This window comes from Plasmodium gonderi (assembly GCF_002157705.1).
Source record: "Plasmodium gonderi DNA, contig: Chr11, whole genome shotgun sequence".
In the NCBI taxonomy this organism is placed as follows: domain Eukaryota; phylum Apicomplexa; class Aconoidasida; order Haemosporida; family Plasmodiidae; genus Plasmodium; species Plasmodium gonderi.
This window is the reverse complement of record NW_021628936.1, coordinates 332,607-347,923: the sequence shown is the minus strand read 5'-3', so window position 1 is coordinate 347,923 and position 15,317 is coordinate 332,607. Positions and strand designations below refer to the sequence as shown.

The following is a 15,317-nucleotide window of genomic DNA, read 5'->3' as shown; positions in this document are numbered from 1 at the left end:
TGTGTGTTTGTAGCTATTCGTTTGGTTTTATGTGTACACATATATGTAGCATATGTGCGGACCACCCACGCGCATATACGTTTTCATTTCTGAATTAGTTTTCCACATGCATAAAATGATATACGAAGAAATATCATCTTATAGTACACATAAAAAATACCCTTTTCCGTTGTTCTTATTCTAAGAAATAGTTTCAGTTTTGTTTTATTACATAAAATTTTGAGTTCCTCTTTTTTTTTCTTTTTTTTTTTTTTTCATAATTTTTAAAATTATTTGCTACAATCTTAAAATATAAACTTTTAAATGTGGAATTTATGCTAGTAGTCATTTCGGTTGTACACTAAAAGGGAAAAAAGGACATATGACTTAGTTTTATGAATGGCGGCAACAAAGAAAGTATAATTTTGAAAATTAAAAAATATGCTTTAGCACAAGTTAAAAAAACTTACAAGGTGGAGAGAAAAAAAAAAAGAAAAAAAAAGTGAACAATGTAGGAAGGAGAGAAAGAAAACAAGGTAAAACATAAGCAATAATAATTGTACTCGTACTACTCATTACACACACGAGAAACATCCATTAAAGATTATGCCCTTTCCAAATATTTTTTTTTTTTCCTTTTTTTTTTTTTTTCGTGAAAAGTTTCCCCATTAACCCTATAACTTTTTATCGCCCTCTTTTCTATTGATTCCTGTTGTTAGTTAATTTCGGAATAGTCATACAAGTAAACATAAATGTATACTTTTTTTTTTTTTTTTTTTTTTTCCATTTAAAAAAAAAAAGAATAATAATATTTGTAAAAATTAAACAACTTGACCACAGGATATCATTTCTGTATGAAAATCATGCCTATATTAGTTGTCATTAGAAGTATTAGGTAAAAAATGTACATGTATACATTTCCTTGTTTAAACAAGGTGTACCTGAAGTAGCTATTCGTATGGGATATGCTTTTCATAAAAACCAATTAAGTGATAAAACTGTCTTGCGATGAAAAGATAAAACTGTATTGTTTTAAATGAGGAAGTATGCAAAAATGCAGAATTAAATCGAAGGGGAATATGCAAAGCGTGTTTTGCATGGTAAGATGTTGTAAGGGAATATCACTTGACCACCCTTTTGTTAGGAGAAAAAGTATCCACGAATTTAACCGTTTGGAAAATTTACGATTTAAGTATTGCGAATATAAATGTATTGCATATTGGGGGCATAATACTAATGAAGGAATAGAAAATGAAAAAAAAAATAATTTAAAAAATAAAGTAGTAGAAAATTCTGCTATGGTAAAAAATTTGGGCGTCTTTTCGAATAGACAAGGATATTATATGACTAGGCAGCAAAGTAGGTATTATTATTCTACCAACAACAAAGTCCACGTTAAAGGAGAAATTTACGACATTATTCCTCGTTTATGTAAGAACAAAGATGTAAAGCCCATTGCTTCAAATTTAATTTTCCATATTTTAAAATTTATGAATGTTAAAAACGTTGAATCTACAGTTGCGCATAAAGATAACATAAAAAATATTTACATTGGCTTGATAAGATGTTACCACAGCATATTTAAAAATAAGAACGAAAATGGAGAATACATTTTTTGCATTTTTAATGATGAACTTATAAAGAATATTAGTCCAACTTTGAGGAGAAATAAAAAAATGATCATACAAGAAATAATGCTAAACAGTTTATTTTTTTTTTTCAAAAATAATATAAGACAGAGGGATAATTTAGATCTAAATTTGCTGTGTGAAATTATTAAATATAAAAAATTTATGTACATATTGGACAGTATATCTTTTGATAAAAAGAAGATAAAGGAAAATTTGAATGTCGAATTTGTAGACTATTTATTTGATCACTTTTTAAATGATAAAGTACTTTTTTCTCATGCCATAGAATTAGCTTCGTTGTTTCTGTGTGATGAGCGTATCAGCTTTACTTCTCCTTTTACTGAAAATAGCAGTTACAATTGCCGTATTTTGTTGAAGTATATATTACAAACCCAATCAAAAAATTTTCTCTTTTTATTTTTGGACTGTTTGAAATGTAATGATTTAAAAAGGGACGTATTCCGTTTTTTGGTGTCTCTAGATGAAATGTCAGGTGAAATATTCATCCAAGTTCTGCTCAGTTCATTCTTGTGCTGCTTTATGGCTTTATATGCGTGTTTTTTTTTTTTTTTTTTTTTTTTTTTTTTTTTTTTGCGCATCGTGGAGATAGCATATTCGCTAACTTGCTTTATGTGTATAATCAGTCATCACATTTTGATTCACATCCGAATTTTGACACACTGTTACAGGTTTTTTTTCCGATTATTGTGGTCATCTAGCGATGATGGAGTATTTGCTGCAGAATAAGAAAAGGGATAAAAGCAAAACCAAAGGAACAAAATTAAGGGAGTGTACAATTAACCAAGGGAAAGAGGACAATAATGGTGTTAATTATGTGAAGGGAGAAATGATCTTCTATGAAGACTACTATGAACTACCAGAAGAAATGAAAAATATTTCAATTATAACTAATGTAGACAACTTGAAACAGATGATAAGAGAAGTAAAAACTAGTCAAGAAAAACATTGGGTGGAGAATATATACAATGATAACAGTATTTATGCATTCGAATTATGTGATGATATGTTAACTGGAGAGGATATTAATATTAATTTAAGAAAGAAAAAGAAAATATATTATATCGGTATAGATGTTGAATGGAATAGAAATAAAAAAGCTAGTATCATTTCAATAGCAACAATGGAGAAAATTTATTTAATCGATTTGATAAATATGGATTACAATTACAAATTTTTAATACATTCATTTTTTAAATGGATATTAGAAAATCCATTCATACATAAAATATTCTACAATTTTGCTTGTGATATGCATATATTAAATTTATTTTTTCAAGACATATCAATTATAAGTGCTTATGCAAATGTGATGGATTTGAAAGATCCCATATATGTTCATAAGCAAAGGGAATGTATTTCAAACAGTTCAAAAAGTTCAAAAAGTTCAAATAACATTGTTGCAATTGAATTATTTAATAGAAACATAATTGAGACGAATGATGTAGAATCATTTAAAAAAATGACAAAAAGTACTTTTTACGATTTTAATAGCGGAATGAAAAATTATAACTCCAATTATTCGGAAGGAGTAATAAGTGTATGTCTAAACCATACGACTGATAAGTTATATTTTAAAAGTTTAAACGATTTATGCTATAAATTTTTGAACAAAAAATTAAATAAACAACTGCAATTATCCAACTGGAGTAAAAGACCACTAACAAAAGGGCAAGTAGTATATGCAGGTATCGATTCTTATGCCCTTATAATGATAGAACAACGATTAATAGAGAGTAATTTTTTTTCAACATGTGTCTCAAATAGCAATAATTTAATCGTTACTTTTACCCAGAAGTATAAATGCAGAAATTGCCTATGGGACTAGTACTCCAATGGGATATGATAAAATGAAGATAAATTTTTATACGTAAAATTATGTTATTGCACTGAAGGAAGTAGGTATATATATATTTCTCGTAAGTATGTGTGTGTGTGTGTATATGTCTATGTCCATGTCTAAGGGGTGTTTAAAAAAAAAATATGAAAAATGTGTATATACACATCAGGGAAGAAAAAAAAAAAAAATTTACACGCACGCATTTCTATCATGGGGTTATTCCCTCCTTGCACTGTTAACCACGAAAAAGTAGTAATTTTCTTATTAAATACTTTTGTTTTTTTCGTACAACGTTGTCCCCGTTAAGATATTCCATGCTGTAACAGTATCTGTAAAAAAAGAAAAAGTAATAATAAATGAAGAAGTAATTTGCTGTTTAACTCTTCATTGTATTTATTTATTTTATTTATTTATTATTTTTTTATTTTATTTATTTATTTATTATTTTTTTATTTTATTTATTTATTTATTATTTTTTTGTTTTGTTTTTACAACAACCCATGTGTTCCTTTTTTATTTTAAAAACCAACTTTGGAAAAATCTCCATTTTGAGAAAATAATATCATGGAGACGTTAGATAATAAATGGAATAATAAGATGAAAAATTTTCACTTGAAAATAAATAAATTACGTAACGATATAGACGATTTTAAGAGGAATTCCATTAATGCATGCATTCAAAGGAATAAAAAAGCCTTCTTATCAAAAGTGAATAACAATACAAACAAAAGAGAAATTATAAGTATGAATAATTATGAAATGAAACACAATTTAAGGAGGGTAAGTAATAACTGTACTTATATATTAAGGGAAGATAAAAACAGTAGGATAGATAATGTGCCGTTACCTTTGTCGAAGAATACATGTAATAAGGTTATTAAAACGAATGACATCAAGGTGTTGGATAATAAAAATATTCTGAAATTCAGTTTAAGAAATAAAAGGAAAAATGAAAAGATGATTAAAATGAATGAGAAAAAGTGGTTAAATGGTTAGAAAAACTTTATCCCATGTTTGAGAAAATGGGAATATATACGAACTTTTCGTGTGTATACACATTCATACGAACTAATGGGACCTTTTGTGCCAGAATAAAGTTGCATTATGCTGTCCCCAGGGGGTGAAGCAAACAAAATCTTCCCCATTTACACAATCAAACAAATTTAAATTCAGAAAAAAAGAAAAAAAAAAAAAAAAATAGTCATAAATACAAGTTTGTCCTTATAAAATAACTTTTTCAGCAACAAAGCATGTGAAAATCGAGAAAGAAAATAATACAGAAATGGATAAAATTTTCGAAAACAAAAAGAGTGCAAAGAATAGAATGCTGTACTTAGAGGGAGAAGATGGTAACTCTGAAAAATCGTTTTATAAATAAAAATTCATATGAGAAAAGAATACTTGAGTTATTTTGTTCGTTTGTTTATATATTCGTATGTTTATCTTTTACGCACACCAAAACGCTAATGTGTCACCAAAACTGACGCTGTTCCATGGGAACTCACAAATGTTATGTGGGGAATTTATTTTTGCTTCGTTTAGGAAGCCTACATGTATATCCCATCTACTCAGACGTAGAAGTTGGATTCGAAAATATATCTGAACTGGAGGATGAAACATTGTCAAAAGTTAAAAAGGAAAATCAGGACGATGATGATATAAAAACGTCAAGGCATTTAGCCGAATGGAGCTCAGATTTGGTTCATAAATATCTTGAAGAGGCTATTGAAAAAACGAGAATAATTTTTCAAAATGCAGATTTGAAATGTCGAGAGGAGGAAATATTCAAAAGGATGGAGTCTTAGTGAGTGGTGCGGGAAACTGCATATGAATATAAAAAAAAAGGAAAAAAAAAGAAAAAAAAAAAAAAAAAAAGAGAAAAAAAAGAAATAAAAAAACATAACAAGGTGATTATATATATCCGTGTATATGCCTATGTTTATATATATGTGCCTAAATTTCGTAAATAATGTGTTGCGAAGAGTGGTGAATATGTATACATGCATATATGTATAACCACAAAGGCCAAGCGCACACACATTTGGAAAAACTTCCTAAAACGTGTATGCCCTGCCATGTACACATATATATACATATATCACATTGTTCGCGCTTATTGTTTGGGAAGAACTACGAGAGTAAAAGAATAAGATGAGTGATCCCAAGCACTTTTCTGTTTCTCTCCAAAGGTGCTCTAAAAAATACATACATACAAGCGCATGAATATGTATCATCATAATGGGAAATGTTTTTTGTCAAAAATTAAAACATTTTTTTTTTTTTTTTTTTTATTCATCAATATGCTAGATATTATGTTTGTTGCAATCGTTTTTTTCCTTTTATCCCTCGTGTATATACACATGCATAACATTTGGGTTCTGATTTTTCTTTAATAATTTTTTATGCTTGTCATTAGCACTATTTTTTTTTTTTTTTTTTTTTTTTTTTTTTCTATTTCCACATTGACACTTTCAGAAATTAGTCATTTAATAGAATTAATGTTTTACGAAGTATATAGCACAATATATTGTCCAAATTCTCTAAATAAAAAAAAAAAAAAAAGAGTTAATAAAATTACAGATTCTAAAATAAGTAAAAGGTAGCACATAAATATAGTTTTCACATAGTTACTTTGTGTTATAAATCTAATTTTCAGAATAAATGTGTTATATATAGTATTTTTCTTCTACCCATGTATGAACTAAAAGACATGTTAAGCAACTATAGTGTGCACAGCAAATTGTCCCTTCTCGACAAGTTCAAGCAAATCAGAAGCGCTTCAAAAATGCGTCCGTTTTTCAGGGTGAGTTGGTTGTGTGTGGAACTGACTAGGCATAAAATAAGACAAGGTAAAAATAAGCGCTTCAACATGTGTATCAGCATATATATCAACATTTATGTGAATATTCATATCAATATATAAATTTATTTTTTCCTTATTTATCACTATCATATTGTGCACTCTTTCTATAAAGTAAAAGAAAAAGGGGAAGTTTTCTTTTATATTCATTTATAAGCCAATAAATTTATCCAATCTAAAAATGGTGCTCTTCTCTGTTTTCCTTTGGTCGTGTTAAATATTATTAAGATTCTTAGAGTCCTCATTGGACTGAGATGTAATTATGGACATTTATCACATTTCATCGCAGGATGTTGTTGAAATAATTTTTGTTAAAATTTTCGCTTAACTAAAATGGAATAAAAAACCATACAGGCTTAGACATAGTCAAAATGTCATTTCGATTCCGTGCGGTATGAAATTGAAATATTAAAATTTATGGGACATATTGTGTACCTATTTTTACGTTGTTAATTTGTGCATGTACAAGAAAGAATAACAACAATGGCTAATACTACATATTCAAAATAAAAAAAAAATAATAAAATTACTGCACTAGATTGAATAATAATATCTTTTATAAGAACATTTTGGGAACCTTTTTTTTTTTTTTTTTTTTTTTTTTTTTCATTCTTCTGAATTATAGTTTAACGAATTACACATTTTTACAATTCCTTGTAAAAATTTTCTACACACAATAGGTAGAAACGAGTACAGCATGATAATAGAAGGAAATCATTACAATTGTTTAGACATGAAAATAAGTACCTTAGGGGAATGAGTATATAAATGTTTACAGATTGAACATATGCGTTTATAAATTCTTTTTTTTTTTTTTTTTTTTTATTTACATTAAAGGAACTCTTTTGGTGCATAATTCACGTGCATGTTTTCAAGTGGAATAAGTCAATGAAATGTTAAAAAAAAAAAAATAAAATAATAAAATAAAATAATTTTTTGTAGAAACGTTCTTTTTAGATAAACACGAAGAGAAACCTTTTGGATCTCATATCTTCGGGTGAAGAGATGATTTCATTCTAAAAAATGAGAGAGAAACAATAATAACGGTGATGTAGAAATGAAAAATAATAACAAAGATATATATGTTATGGAAAAATGAAAAAAAAAAAAAAGAAAAGAATATATTACCCATAGACTTTTCTTAGAACATTTGCAAAAAATGACCTTATAGAAATATGTTAAGAGCAAAGGATTACATTCGGTCCAATGCTACAAAGGGGTGTCGTACTGTAGTAGTAACATATAAACAGGAGTAGTGGAATAAAATAGTGTAATGTCGTGGAATGTTTGAAGCGTTTAACAGAAAGAATAAAATATATTCCCCTTGCTCTTAAATATAATTTATCAATTTGATACATCTGTTTATATTACAAAAAAAAATATGTGTTCTCCTTAAAAAAATAATTCGAATCTTGGATGTAATCAGGTAAAATGTTTTTTTTTTTTTTTTTTTTCTTGCAAATTCTCTTCATCCCCTTTGAAATTGTTCATATAAATAGTGGCTTTTTTCCATTTCGTCAGCTAAATTATTTTTTCATGGAGGAGGTTGGAGGGCTAAAGAAAAATAAAACAAAAATATAAATAACACATGGTTAAAAAATAATTAATATTCGTAAAAACAAATAAAATAAAACTAGTCTTCAGCGCTGTAGGTAAGAAAAAAAAAAAAAAAAAAAAAGAAAAGAAGTGTATGCTAAATGTGAGTAATGAAAAAATGTGACATTTGCAATAATTGCTTTCACCCCCAAAGTAAATGATTCAGCGTAACCACACATACAGAAAAAAAAATAAAATAAAATAATTTTAAAAAAAAGTAACATTAAAAATGAGAATAAGGTATTGTTTGCCAAAAAAAAGGAGTAAAAAAATAGATGTAAAAAAGGCTAGGAGGTGATAATAGGAAAATGTTAGGTTGGTCAGAGGCATATATATAAACATGTACTCACGCGTATGCTTATTTTTGACTATATAGAAAAGCGAGCCTTGCATGCATACATATCTGTACTTTATAATGCACACTCAATTTTGCATTTACGGATACGTAGATGTGATCTTTTATATGGTGTTTTTTCTATTCATTTTTATTTTTTTTTATTTTTTTTTTTTCTTTCTTGACGACCACATTTGCTGACTACTTTTGAGCGTGCTACCAGGGAAGATTTTTTTTTTTTTTTTCTTATATAAAGAAAAATAGAATTCTTAAAAGATACATATTTATAATTCTGTATTGCACTTTTACCCTACACTTAAATTTACGTACTTTATATTAAAAGGTATAAGCATATATATGAACATATGGTTATGCGTGCACACTTTTACGTGCTTACATTTTTCACTGGTCGAGTTTTTTTTTTTTTTTTTTGAACATCTTTTTTTATGAAATTGTGGTCATATAAAATGTCTTAAGTAGTCCACGTGAATTAATTTTTTATAAATATATGAATTACCAGATAAAAACAGTTTCTCGAGAAAATTTACCCACACTAGTGAAGGAGAAGCAGAAGTAGAAAAAGAGGCAGAAACAGGATTAGGAGCATAGTTGCCCTTTCGTCCTCCACCGAGCTCTCATCATCTTCAATATAAAAGTTGAACCTGAAAGAATACATGAAATTGTAAATGGAGGTGTACATATCCTTATAGGCATTCCTTTGTGTTTCTTTTTGCACAAGCAGGTACGAACTTTTTGGTATGACAATGTACGTAAGCATGAAAAAAGTAAACTTCTGCATATACATACACAGGAGCATATTTATTTGCCCCCCATTTTGGGAAAAATTACATTAACAGGCACATAAAAAAAAAATATATTAGGAAAAAAAAGTAAAGAAAAAGTTAGAACCCTTTCACCAACAAAAAAAAAAAAAAAAAAAAAAAAGAAAAAGAAAAAAAAAATGAATACTCAGAAAGAAGTGAAAAATCGGAATTCAGGAAAATATGACCATACCAAAAAAGGAAGCAAAAATAACAATCAGCTAGGTTATTCCAAAAATCAAACAAATAAGGATGATAGGGCAAATATATTTAAGAAGAAAAGTGTTAATACAAGTGGTTGTTCTTTTGATAGAACAAATGAAAATCATAAAATCAGAACAAATCCAAGTGTGTTAAAAAAAAGCACTCCGTTTCTTAAAGTTAATTGTGATATGGTTGACGAAACAAAGAGGAAAAGCAATGAAGGAGTGTACTATAGAAGTAGAGGTACTGCCGAATGCAGGGTAGGTGCAAATAATACTGAAAATACATGTTATAACAATAGGAACAATAACAAAAATAATCATAACTTAAAGAATGGTATGAAATGTGGAGATAGTTACAAAAGTAGTGCTGCTGGCTGGGATTCCACGAATATTGCCATAGGATCAAAAATGCAAAGCACTATGAAAGGTATAAGTAACGACAAAAAGGACCATAGCGAATGCTTCAGCAAAGAATTTGGAGAAACGAAATATTCAGAGATTTTTCAAAAAGTGTTAACGAAAAATGGTGTAAAAAAAAAACACCACAGTAATTTATTATTAAATAGAAATTGTAATGATTATGACAAACGGAACTCAGATCAGAATGTCAAAAAATTGTCCCAAAACAAAATCGAAAGGGAAAAAACTGATTCGAGCCTATCAAATGTTGACAAGGTAAATGGCAACAACAATAATATCAATAAAGACCTCTTTGCTAGTGGCGAAAAGTGTTCATCAGCAAAAAATGGAAATGATGATGGAGACAATAATGGCAATATTGGTAGTAGTGACAATGTCGACGCTAACAAAAATGTTGAAAACAGTTATAATAGCACAAATTATCATAAACCAGTTTGCACTTCGAAGGATCAACCAAATTTCAATAATTTCAAATGGTGTAATAGTAATGACGATAAAGGTATTCAAGAGTCCCATGGCTCAAAAAAGGAAAATGATCATATCATCAAAAATAATAATTATAATAATAATAATAGTGATAGTTTTAAGAAGGAAAATACGCTAGCCGAATTTGAAAGAAAACCGAATGAACAGAATAATAATTGCAGTATTAAGTATAATCATAATAAGAATAAATGTTTAACAAGTGATAATTTAGATGTAATAAATCGAGAAGGAGGAAACAATCTTCAAATTGTTAAGGAGAATTTTGAGATTATAGAAAAAATAGATCTGAAGGAGATTGAGTTGAGCGAAAAGGATGAGAATAATGATCTTATAAATTTTAGTGCCAACAGAACTGCTAGCGAGAGAAGTAATAAAACATACTCTTTTAAACGAAATGAGCATCAAAAAGATAAAGATAAAAATAATGAGGCGACAAGCAACAGTAATCAAATGAATCACAAAAATGGAAATTATAAAAAGAATTCGCCATTTAATAATAACAGCAAAGATATATCCTTTAATAAGGAGTTCAGGAGGAATAACACGAATGTTGGCACCTTCATTAGAAAGAACGACAATTACAGAGGTTTTGGCAATAATAAGAAAGACGAATACTGGAAGAGCCTTGGAGAAAAAAATGAAGATTACGCTGCCAGTGGAGAGAATGTTAAGTGTTGTGAGAATAACAGAAATGGTGAAAACTGCAAAAATTGTAAAAATTACAGGCTTAAGCAGAATTATCGAATTGGAGTGAATTACGGATATGAGGGAAATTCACCAAACAGAAGCAACAACAATCGCATCAAAAACAAAGATATATATAGGAATAACGAAAAAACATTCAAAAATGGATGCATGCATACGAATAGAAATATAATTTATAGCAACTATAAGGATGTTGATAGTCATGCTGAAACTAGTAAGTTTGAGAAAACAAATGATAATTTCCAAAATGGAAACAGTTATAAAATTAGCAGCTACAAAAACTATTATCGTAACCGTAATAATGATGAGTGTGCGATAAATTCTAGCAGGCATGATGAGAAAAAGAATAACAACAACCATAGTATGCACTGGAATAGCCAGAATGAACAATATGAAAATTATGAAAGGTATGAGCAAAATGGAAAAAAAGAAGATTTTAATTTTAGAAGAAATAATTTTAATAATAAAAATGAATTAACAAGTGCTAATCAAAAAGAGCCACGATTTCGGACGATAGAAAAATATACAAAGAAGTACAATGACGATAATTATTTTGTAAGAAATGAAAACATGAATCCCAGTAATGGCAATAGCAATAGTAATAAAAAAAAAATTAATTCATATACTAATCATATTATTACGAATAGTAATTATGACAAAAAAGGAATTGTTAATAGTAGTAAAATTATCATGGATGAAAATCTTTACGATGATGAAAATGGTTCAAATGCCTCATTAGCAGAAGAAGGTACGTGCGAAAATAGAACCCATTTGGAAAGTAATCAGGTAATAAATATTTCCAGCACTATTTTACCATCTGGGTCTAATCATAACTCAAATGAAAATATGCATAATAACATGCATCGTAATAGCATAGAAAATAGCAATATCAGGAACAATAGTGTACAGCATAGTAGTAATGAGCATGTTAATAAAACTTATGCTAAAAACAAACACGCTCACAATAATAATGATATCCAAAAATATATTAATCCTTCTAATAGTAATTCTGAAGAAGTAAAAATTGAAAATAAGGCTACACATAATATTAAAGCAGATACTAACGATAGAGACAAATGCAACATTAATAACAGTAGCGAAAAAGTCATAATAAAAGAGGGAGGGTTTAAAAAATGCAAGAATGAGGATAACTCATTGCTACAACAAAAAGGAAGTGTTGCATATATAAAGAAGAATGAAGATCGTGTGAGAAATTGTAAGAAATTTTCGATGAACCCTGAATATGGCAAACATAATACTGAACACTTAATCACGGAAGGGTATGATTGTATCGATGCAAAAGATGATGAACAGAGCGATGATATCAAACTGCAGTGGGAGAAAGCTAAAAACAAAAATAGTTCCAGCAAAAGTAATTATTTGAATTGTCCTGAAAATAAAAAGAAGTATTTGAGTGTAAGAACAGACCAGATGAGTAACGCAGACGAAACATCCAACCCATTTAATTTTAAAGAGCTAGAATTTTGGATGAGTAGAAGATATAATATGTTATTAGAATCTTATATTGACCAGGAAAACAGGAAAGAAAACAACAATGAAATATTTGAAGAGGAAATAAAAATCTATAAGTTGAATCCATTTGATATCAACAACACTGTGGAAAAAGACAGTAATGAAAATATCATAGAAATGACTGAAACATTAGGAAACATGGATACCTCAGAAAAGGATACTGCAAAAAATAAGAAAAAAACCAACATTCAAATGAACACAAAAGGGACTAATAATATGGTAGTGAAGAATAATCATAGAAAGGGTTTTTCTAAACAGTTAAATAAAGACCAACCTGTAGATGATGTTGAATGTGATAATTATAACACAACAAAAAGTAATTTTATTTCAGGTTCAAAAAATTCATCACACGTATTACATAGTATTACGACACATCATGAAGAAAACAAATTCTACAGAAGAAATAACAATTATCGCCCAAATAATCAGAAGAAATCTCTACAGTTATTTCATAAAAAGGATTTACACAACAGCAAGGATTTCTTTTTAAGTTTTTCTTCAGGTAGAATGTGGGACAGTTCGGAAAGAGGTGATATGAACGAAAGAGAAAATGGAAAAGGAAGCAATGCTGAATACGAACATGAAAACACAAACGAAAACGAAAACGAAAACGAAAACGCAAAATTCTTGAAAAAATATAGCGCTAATGAGAAAAATAACCAAAACGAAGAAAAGGTTGATGATTATAACTTTAACAGAAAGGTATACAATGAAAAAAGGCTGGTAGAAAAACGATTTGGTAGCAGTAATGCAATCAATAACAAAGTCAGAAGTAATAATGAATTTTACAAAAAAAAGTATCCCCGTGGGGATCAAAAAAATGACTATGTGAAAGGTGAAGTAAATAATGTAACATCTTGTAAATTGTATATGCTGGAAACGTGTCAGCAAAATAATAAGAGGAATAACTGGTCCACGAAATTGATAAAAAATCGATTTGATGACAAATATAGCGACCGGTATGGCAACCGATATGGAGACCGACATGGAGATCGATATGGAGACCGATATGGTGACCGATTTAATGATAGATATGACGAAACTTTTAATGAACCATTTAGTGAACGACTTAATGAACATTTTAGTAAGAGAATCAATTCAAAGGACAAAGACAATACGAATAACACGTTTTATTCATCTAAACATAGGATAGACAATAATTCTATGTTACGAAATAACGCAGGTTTCACATCTGTGAATAATTCAAATCCAAATGGGAATAATAAAAATCCAGGCCCCAAATATTTAACCTGTTAAAATGAAGCTGTCAAAAATAGACACTCTAATTAATTAAAAGGTGAATAGAAAAAAGTACTCCTTGTTAATATCAAAAAATTCTATAAACAAATAAATTATTATACTACTAATTTACAAATACGAATAGTTGGTAGACACGGACACTTTGGGAAATTATTAGATAAGGGCACAATTCATGCGTTCAAAAGTTAAATGTTACATATGAACATGCGTGTATTCCTATTGAAACTGAGGAATTACTATGAATATTAACTTGATATATGTCAAATCTGTATATTTTTATGAAGTGAACCAATCCATATTCACATAAATAACATCGTAGAAATACAAAAGAACGAAAAAGACTGAAATGCTAACATCTTTAAAATATGTTAATTAAAGCCAAAAAAGATGGAAAACAGAAAAAATTACAACCGTTTAAAAGATAGTTACAGTTTTGTACAACTTAGAGTTTTCCTTTTCAAATAAAACACAACTATCATTAAGAAAATCCAAACAAGATGTTTTTATTTTAGTAAAAAAAATAAAAATAAAATAAAAAAAAAAAAAAAAAAGCATGAAAAGCTATTTAATTTTAAGCTAGCCAAAGAATATTTATTCTCTTTTTTACTTTTAATATTTTAATAGTCCATAATTTTTTTTTTTTTGTCATTGTGCATAATAATTTTCATTGTATTTATGCAATTATCTATTTTGTTACTCATTCATTAATTTATGTATAATTTTTATATCAACTTTTTTGTGTACTTTTCTTTTTTTTTAGGGAGGAGGTTTTGTTTTTGTCTTTGTTTTTGTTGTTTATTCCTTTTTTTTTTTTTTTTTTTTTAAATTATATTTTCATGTCCCCACGTTTTTTTTTTTTACACATTCCATTCCTGTCATTACAACTATAAGCTATAACCAAAAGTCATTTTTACACCTTCGATATTTAGCTCTGTTTACACATATATTTTTTAAAATAGGTAATTACTAGTCAATTAAGAATTATTTTTTACAAACTAGAGAAAAAAGAAGAAAAATTATGTGTTTTTTATGAGAAAAATAATCTGCGCCATATAATATTCCTAGCAGCCAGGTTGAAATAATTTGTTGCCTATTTTTGCATGAAAAAAAAAAATAAAATAATAAAAAAGTGATATGAATGAAAAAATGAAAGTGTAAATGAATAAGGTTTAAGCGAAATTAATTAAAATGGATATATTTCAAATTTCCCCTTTAAGTGCACATTTAATGAACTGTAAGTTTTAAATATGTAAAGTTCATTAACCAAACAAAACTTCTCAAAAGAAGTCTTAAAATGTTTCATTTGTGCACACCCACAAAAACTGGGCTTATTTATGTGAAATATGGAGAAACAAAAAGTGCTAAAAATAAGGTGAATAAAATTTCCCATTTTTAATTTGTTTAAATAATCATACTTCATTTTAAATAATGGGCAAATTACTTGCTAAGTTTTTAAATTTTCTTACAGTGTTAAGTTTTTATGTATTTACCTTTTTATTTTTTATTTTTTTTAATGTTACATAGATTAAGCAATTTTTAGATACATTTTACTTCGGAGAAAGAATTACACGTTTACAGTCTTGCATAGAAAAGATAAAATAATGGATTATATAAATATGTACGCAAAG

At 28.0% G+C, this 15,317-nt stretch overlaps 3 protein-coding genes across 3 annotated transcripts; all 3 read left to right on the top strand.

The window, feature by feature from the left end:
• Positions 1 to 1,025: 1,025 nt before the first annotated feature.
• PGO_110810 (3'-5' exonuclease domain containing protein) lies at positions 1,026 to 3,456 on the top strand (the record flags this gene model as incomplete). Its single annotated transcript, XM_028688420.1, has 2 exons — positions 1,026 to 2,103; positions 2,300 to 3,456. 2 exons carry the CDS (start codon positions 1,026 to 1,028, stop codon positions 3,454 to 3,456), a joined length of 2,235 nt encoding a protein of 744 aa, XP_028544221.1.
• Positions 3,457 to 4,032: 576 nt separating this feature from the next.
• On the top strand, positions 4,033 to 5,273 carry PGO_110800 (hypothetical protein, conserved; the record flags this gene model as incomplete). The annotated part of the gene is made up of 3 exons (XM_028688419.1): positions 4,033 to 4,459; positions 4,710 to 4,817; positions 5,011 to 5,273. The coding sequence occupies 3 exons, from the start codon at positions 4,033 to 4,035 to the stop codon at positions 5,271 to 5,273; spliced, it is 798 nt and encodes a 265-aa protein (XP_028544220.1).
• A 3,946-nt stretch (positions 5,274 to 9,219) lies between these two features.
• On the top strand, positions 9,220 to 13,686 carry PGO_110790 (hypothetical protein; the record flags this gene model as incomplete). The annotated part of the gene is made up of 1 exon (XM_028688418.1): positions 9,220 to 13,686. The coding sequence occupies one exon, from the start codon at positions 9,220 to 9,222 to the stop codon at positions 13,684 to 13,686; it is 4,467 nt and encodes a 1,488-aa protein (XP_028544219.1).
• Between the last annotated feature and the right edge of the window lie 1,631 nt (positions 13,687 to 15,317).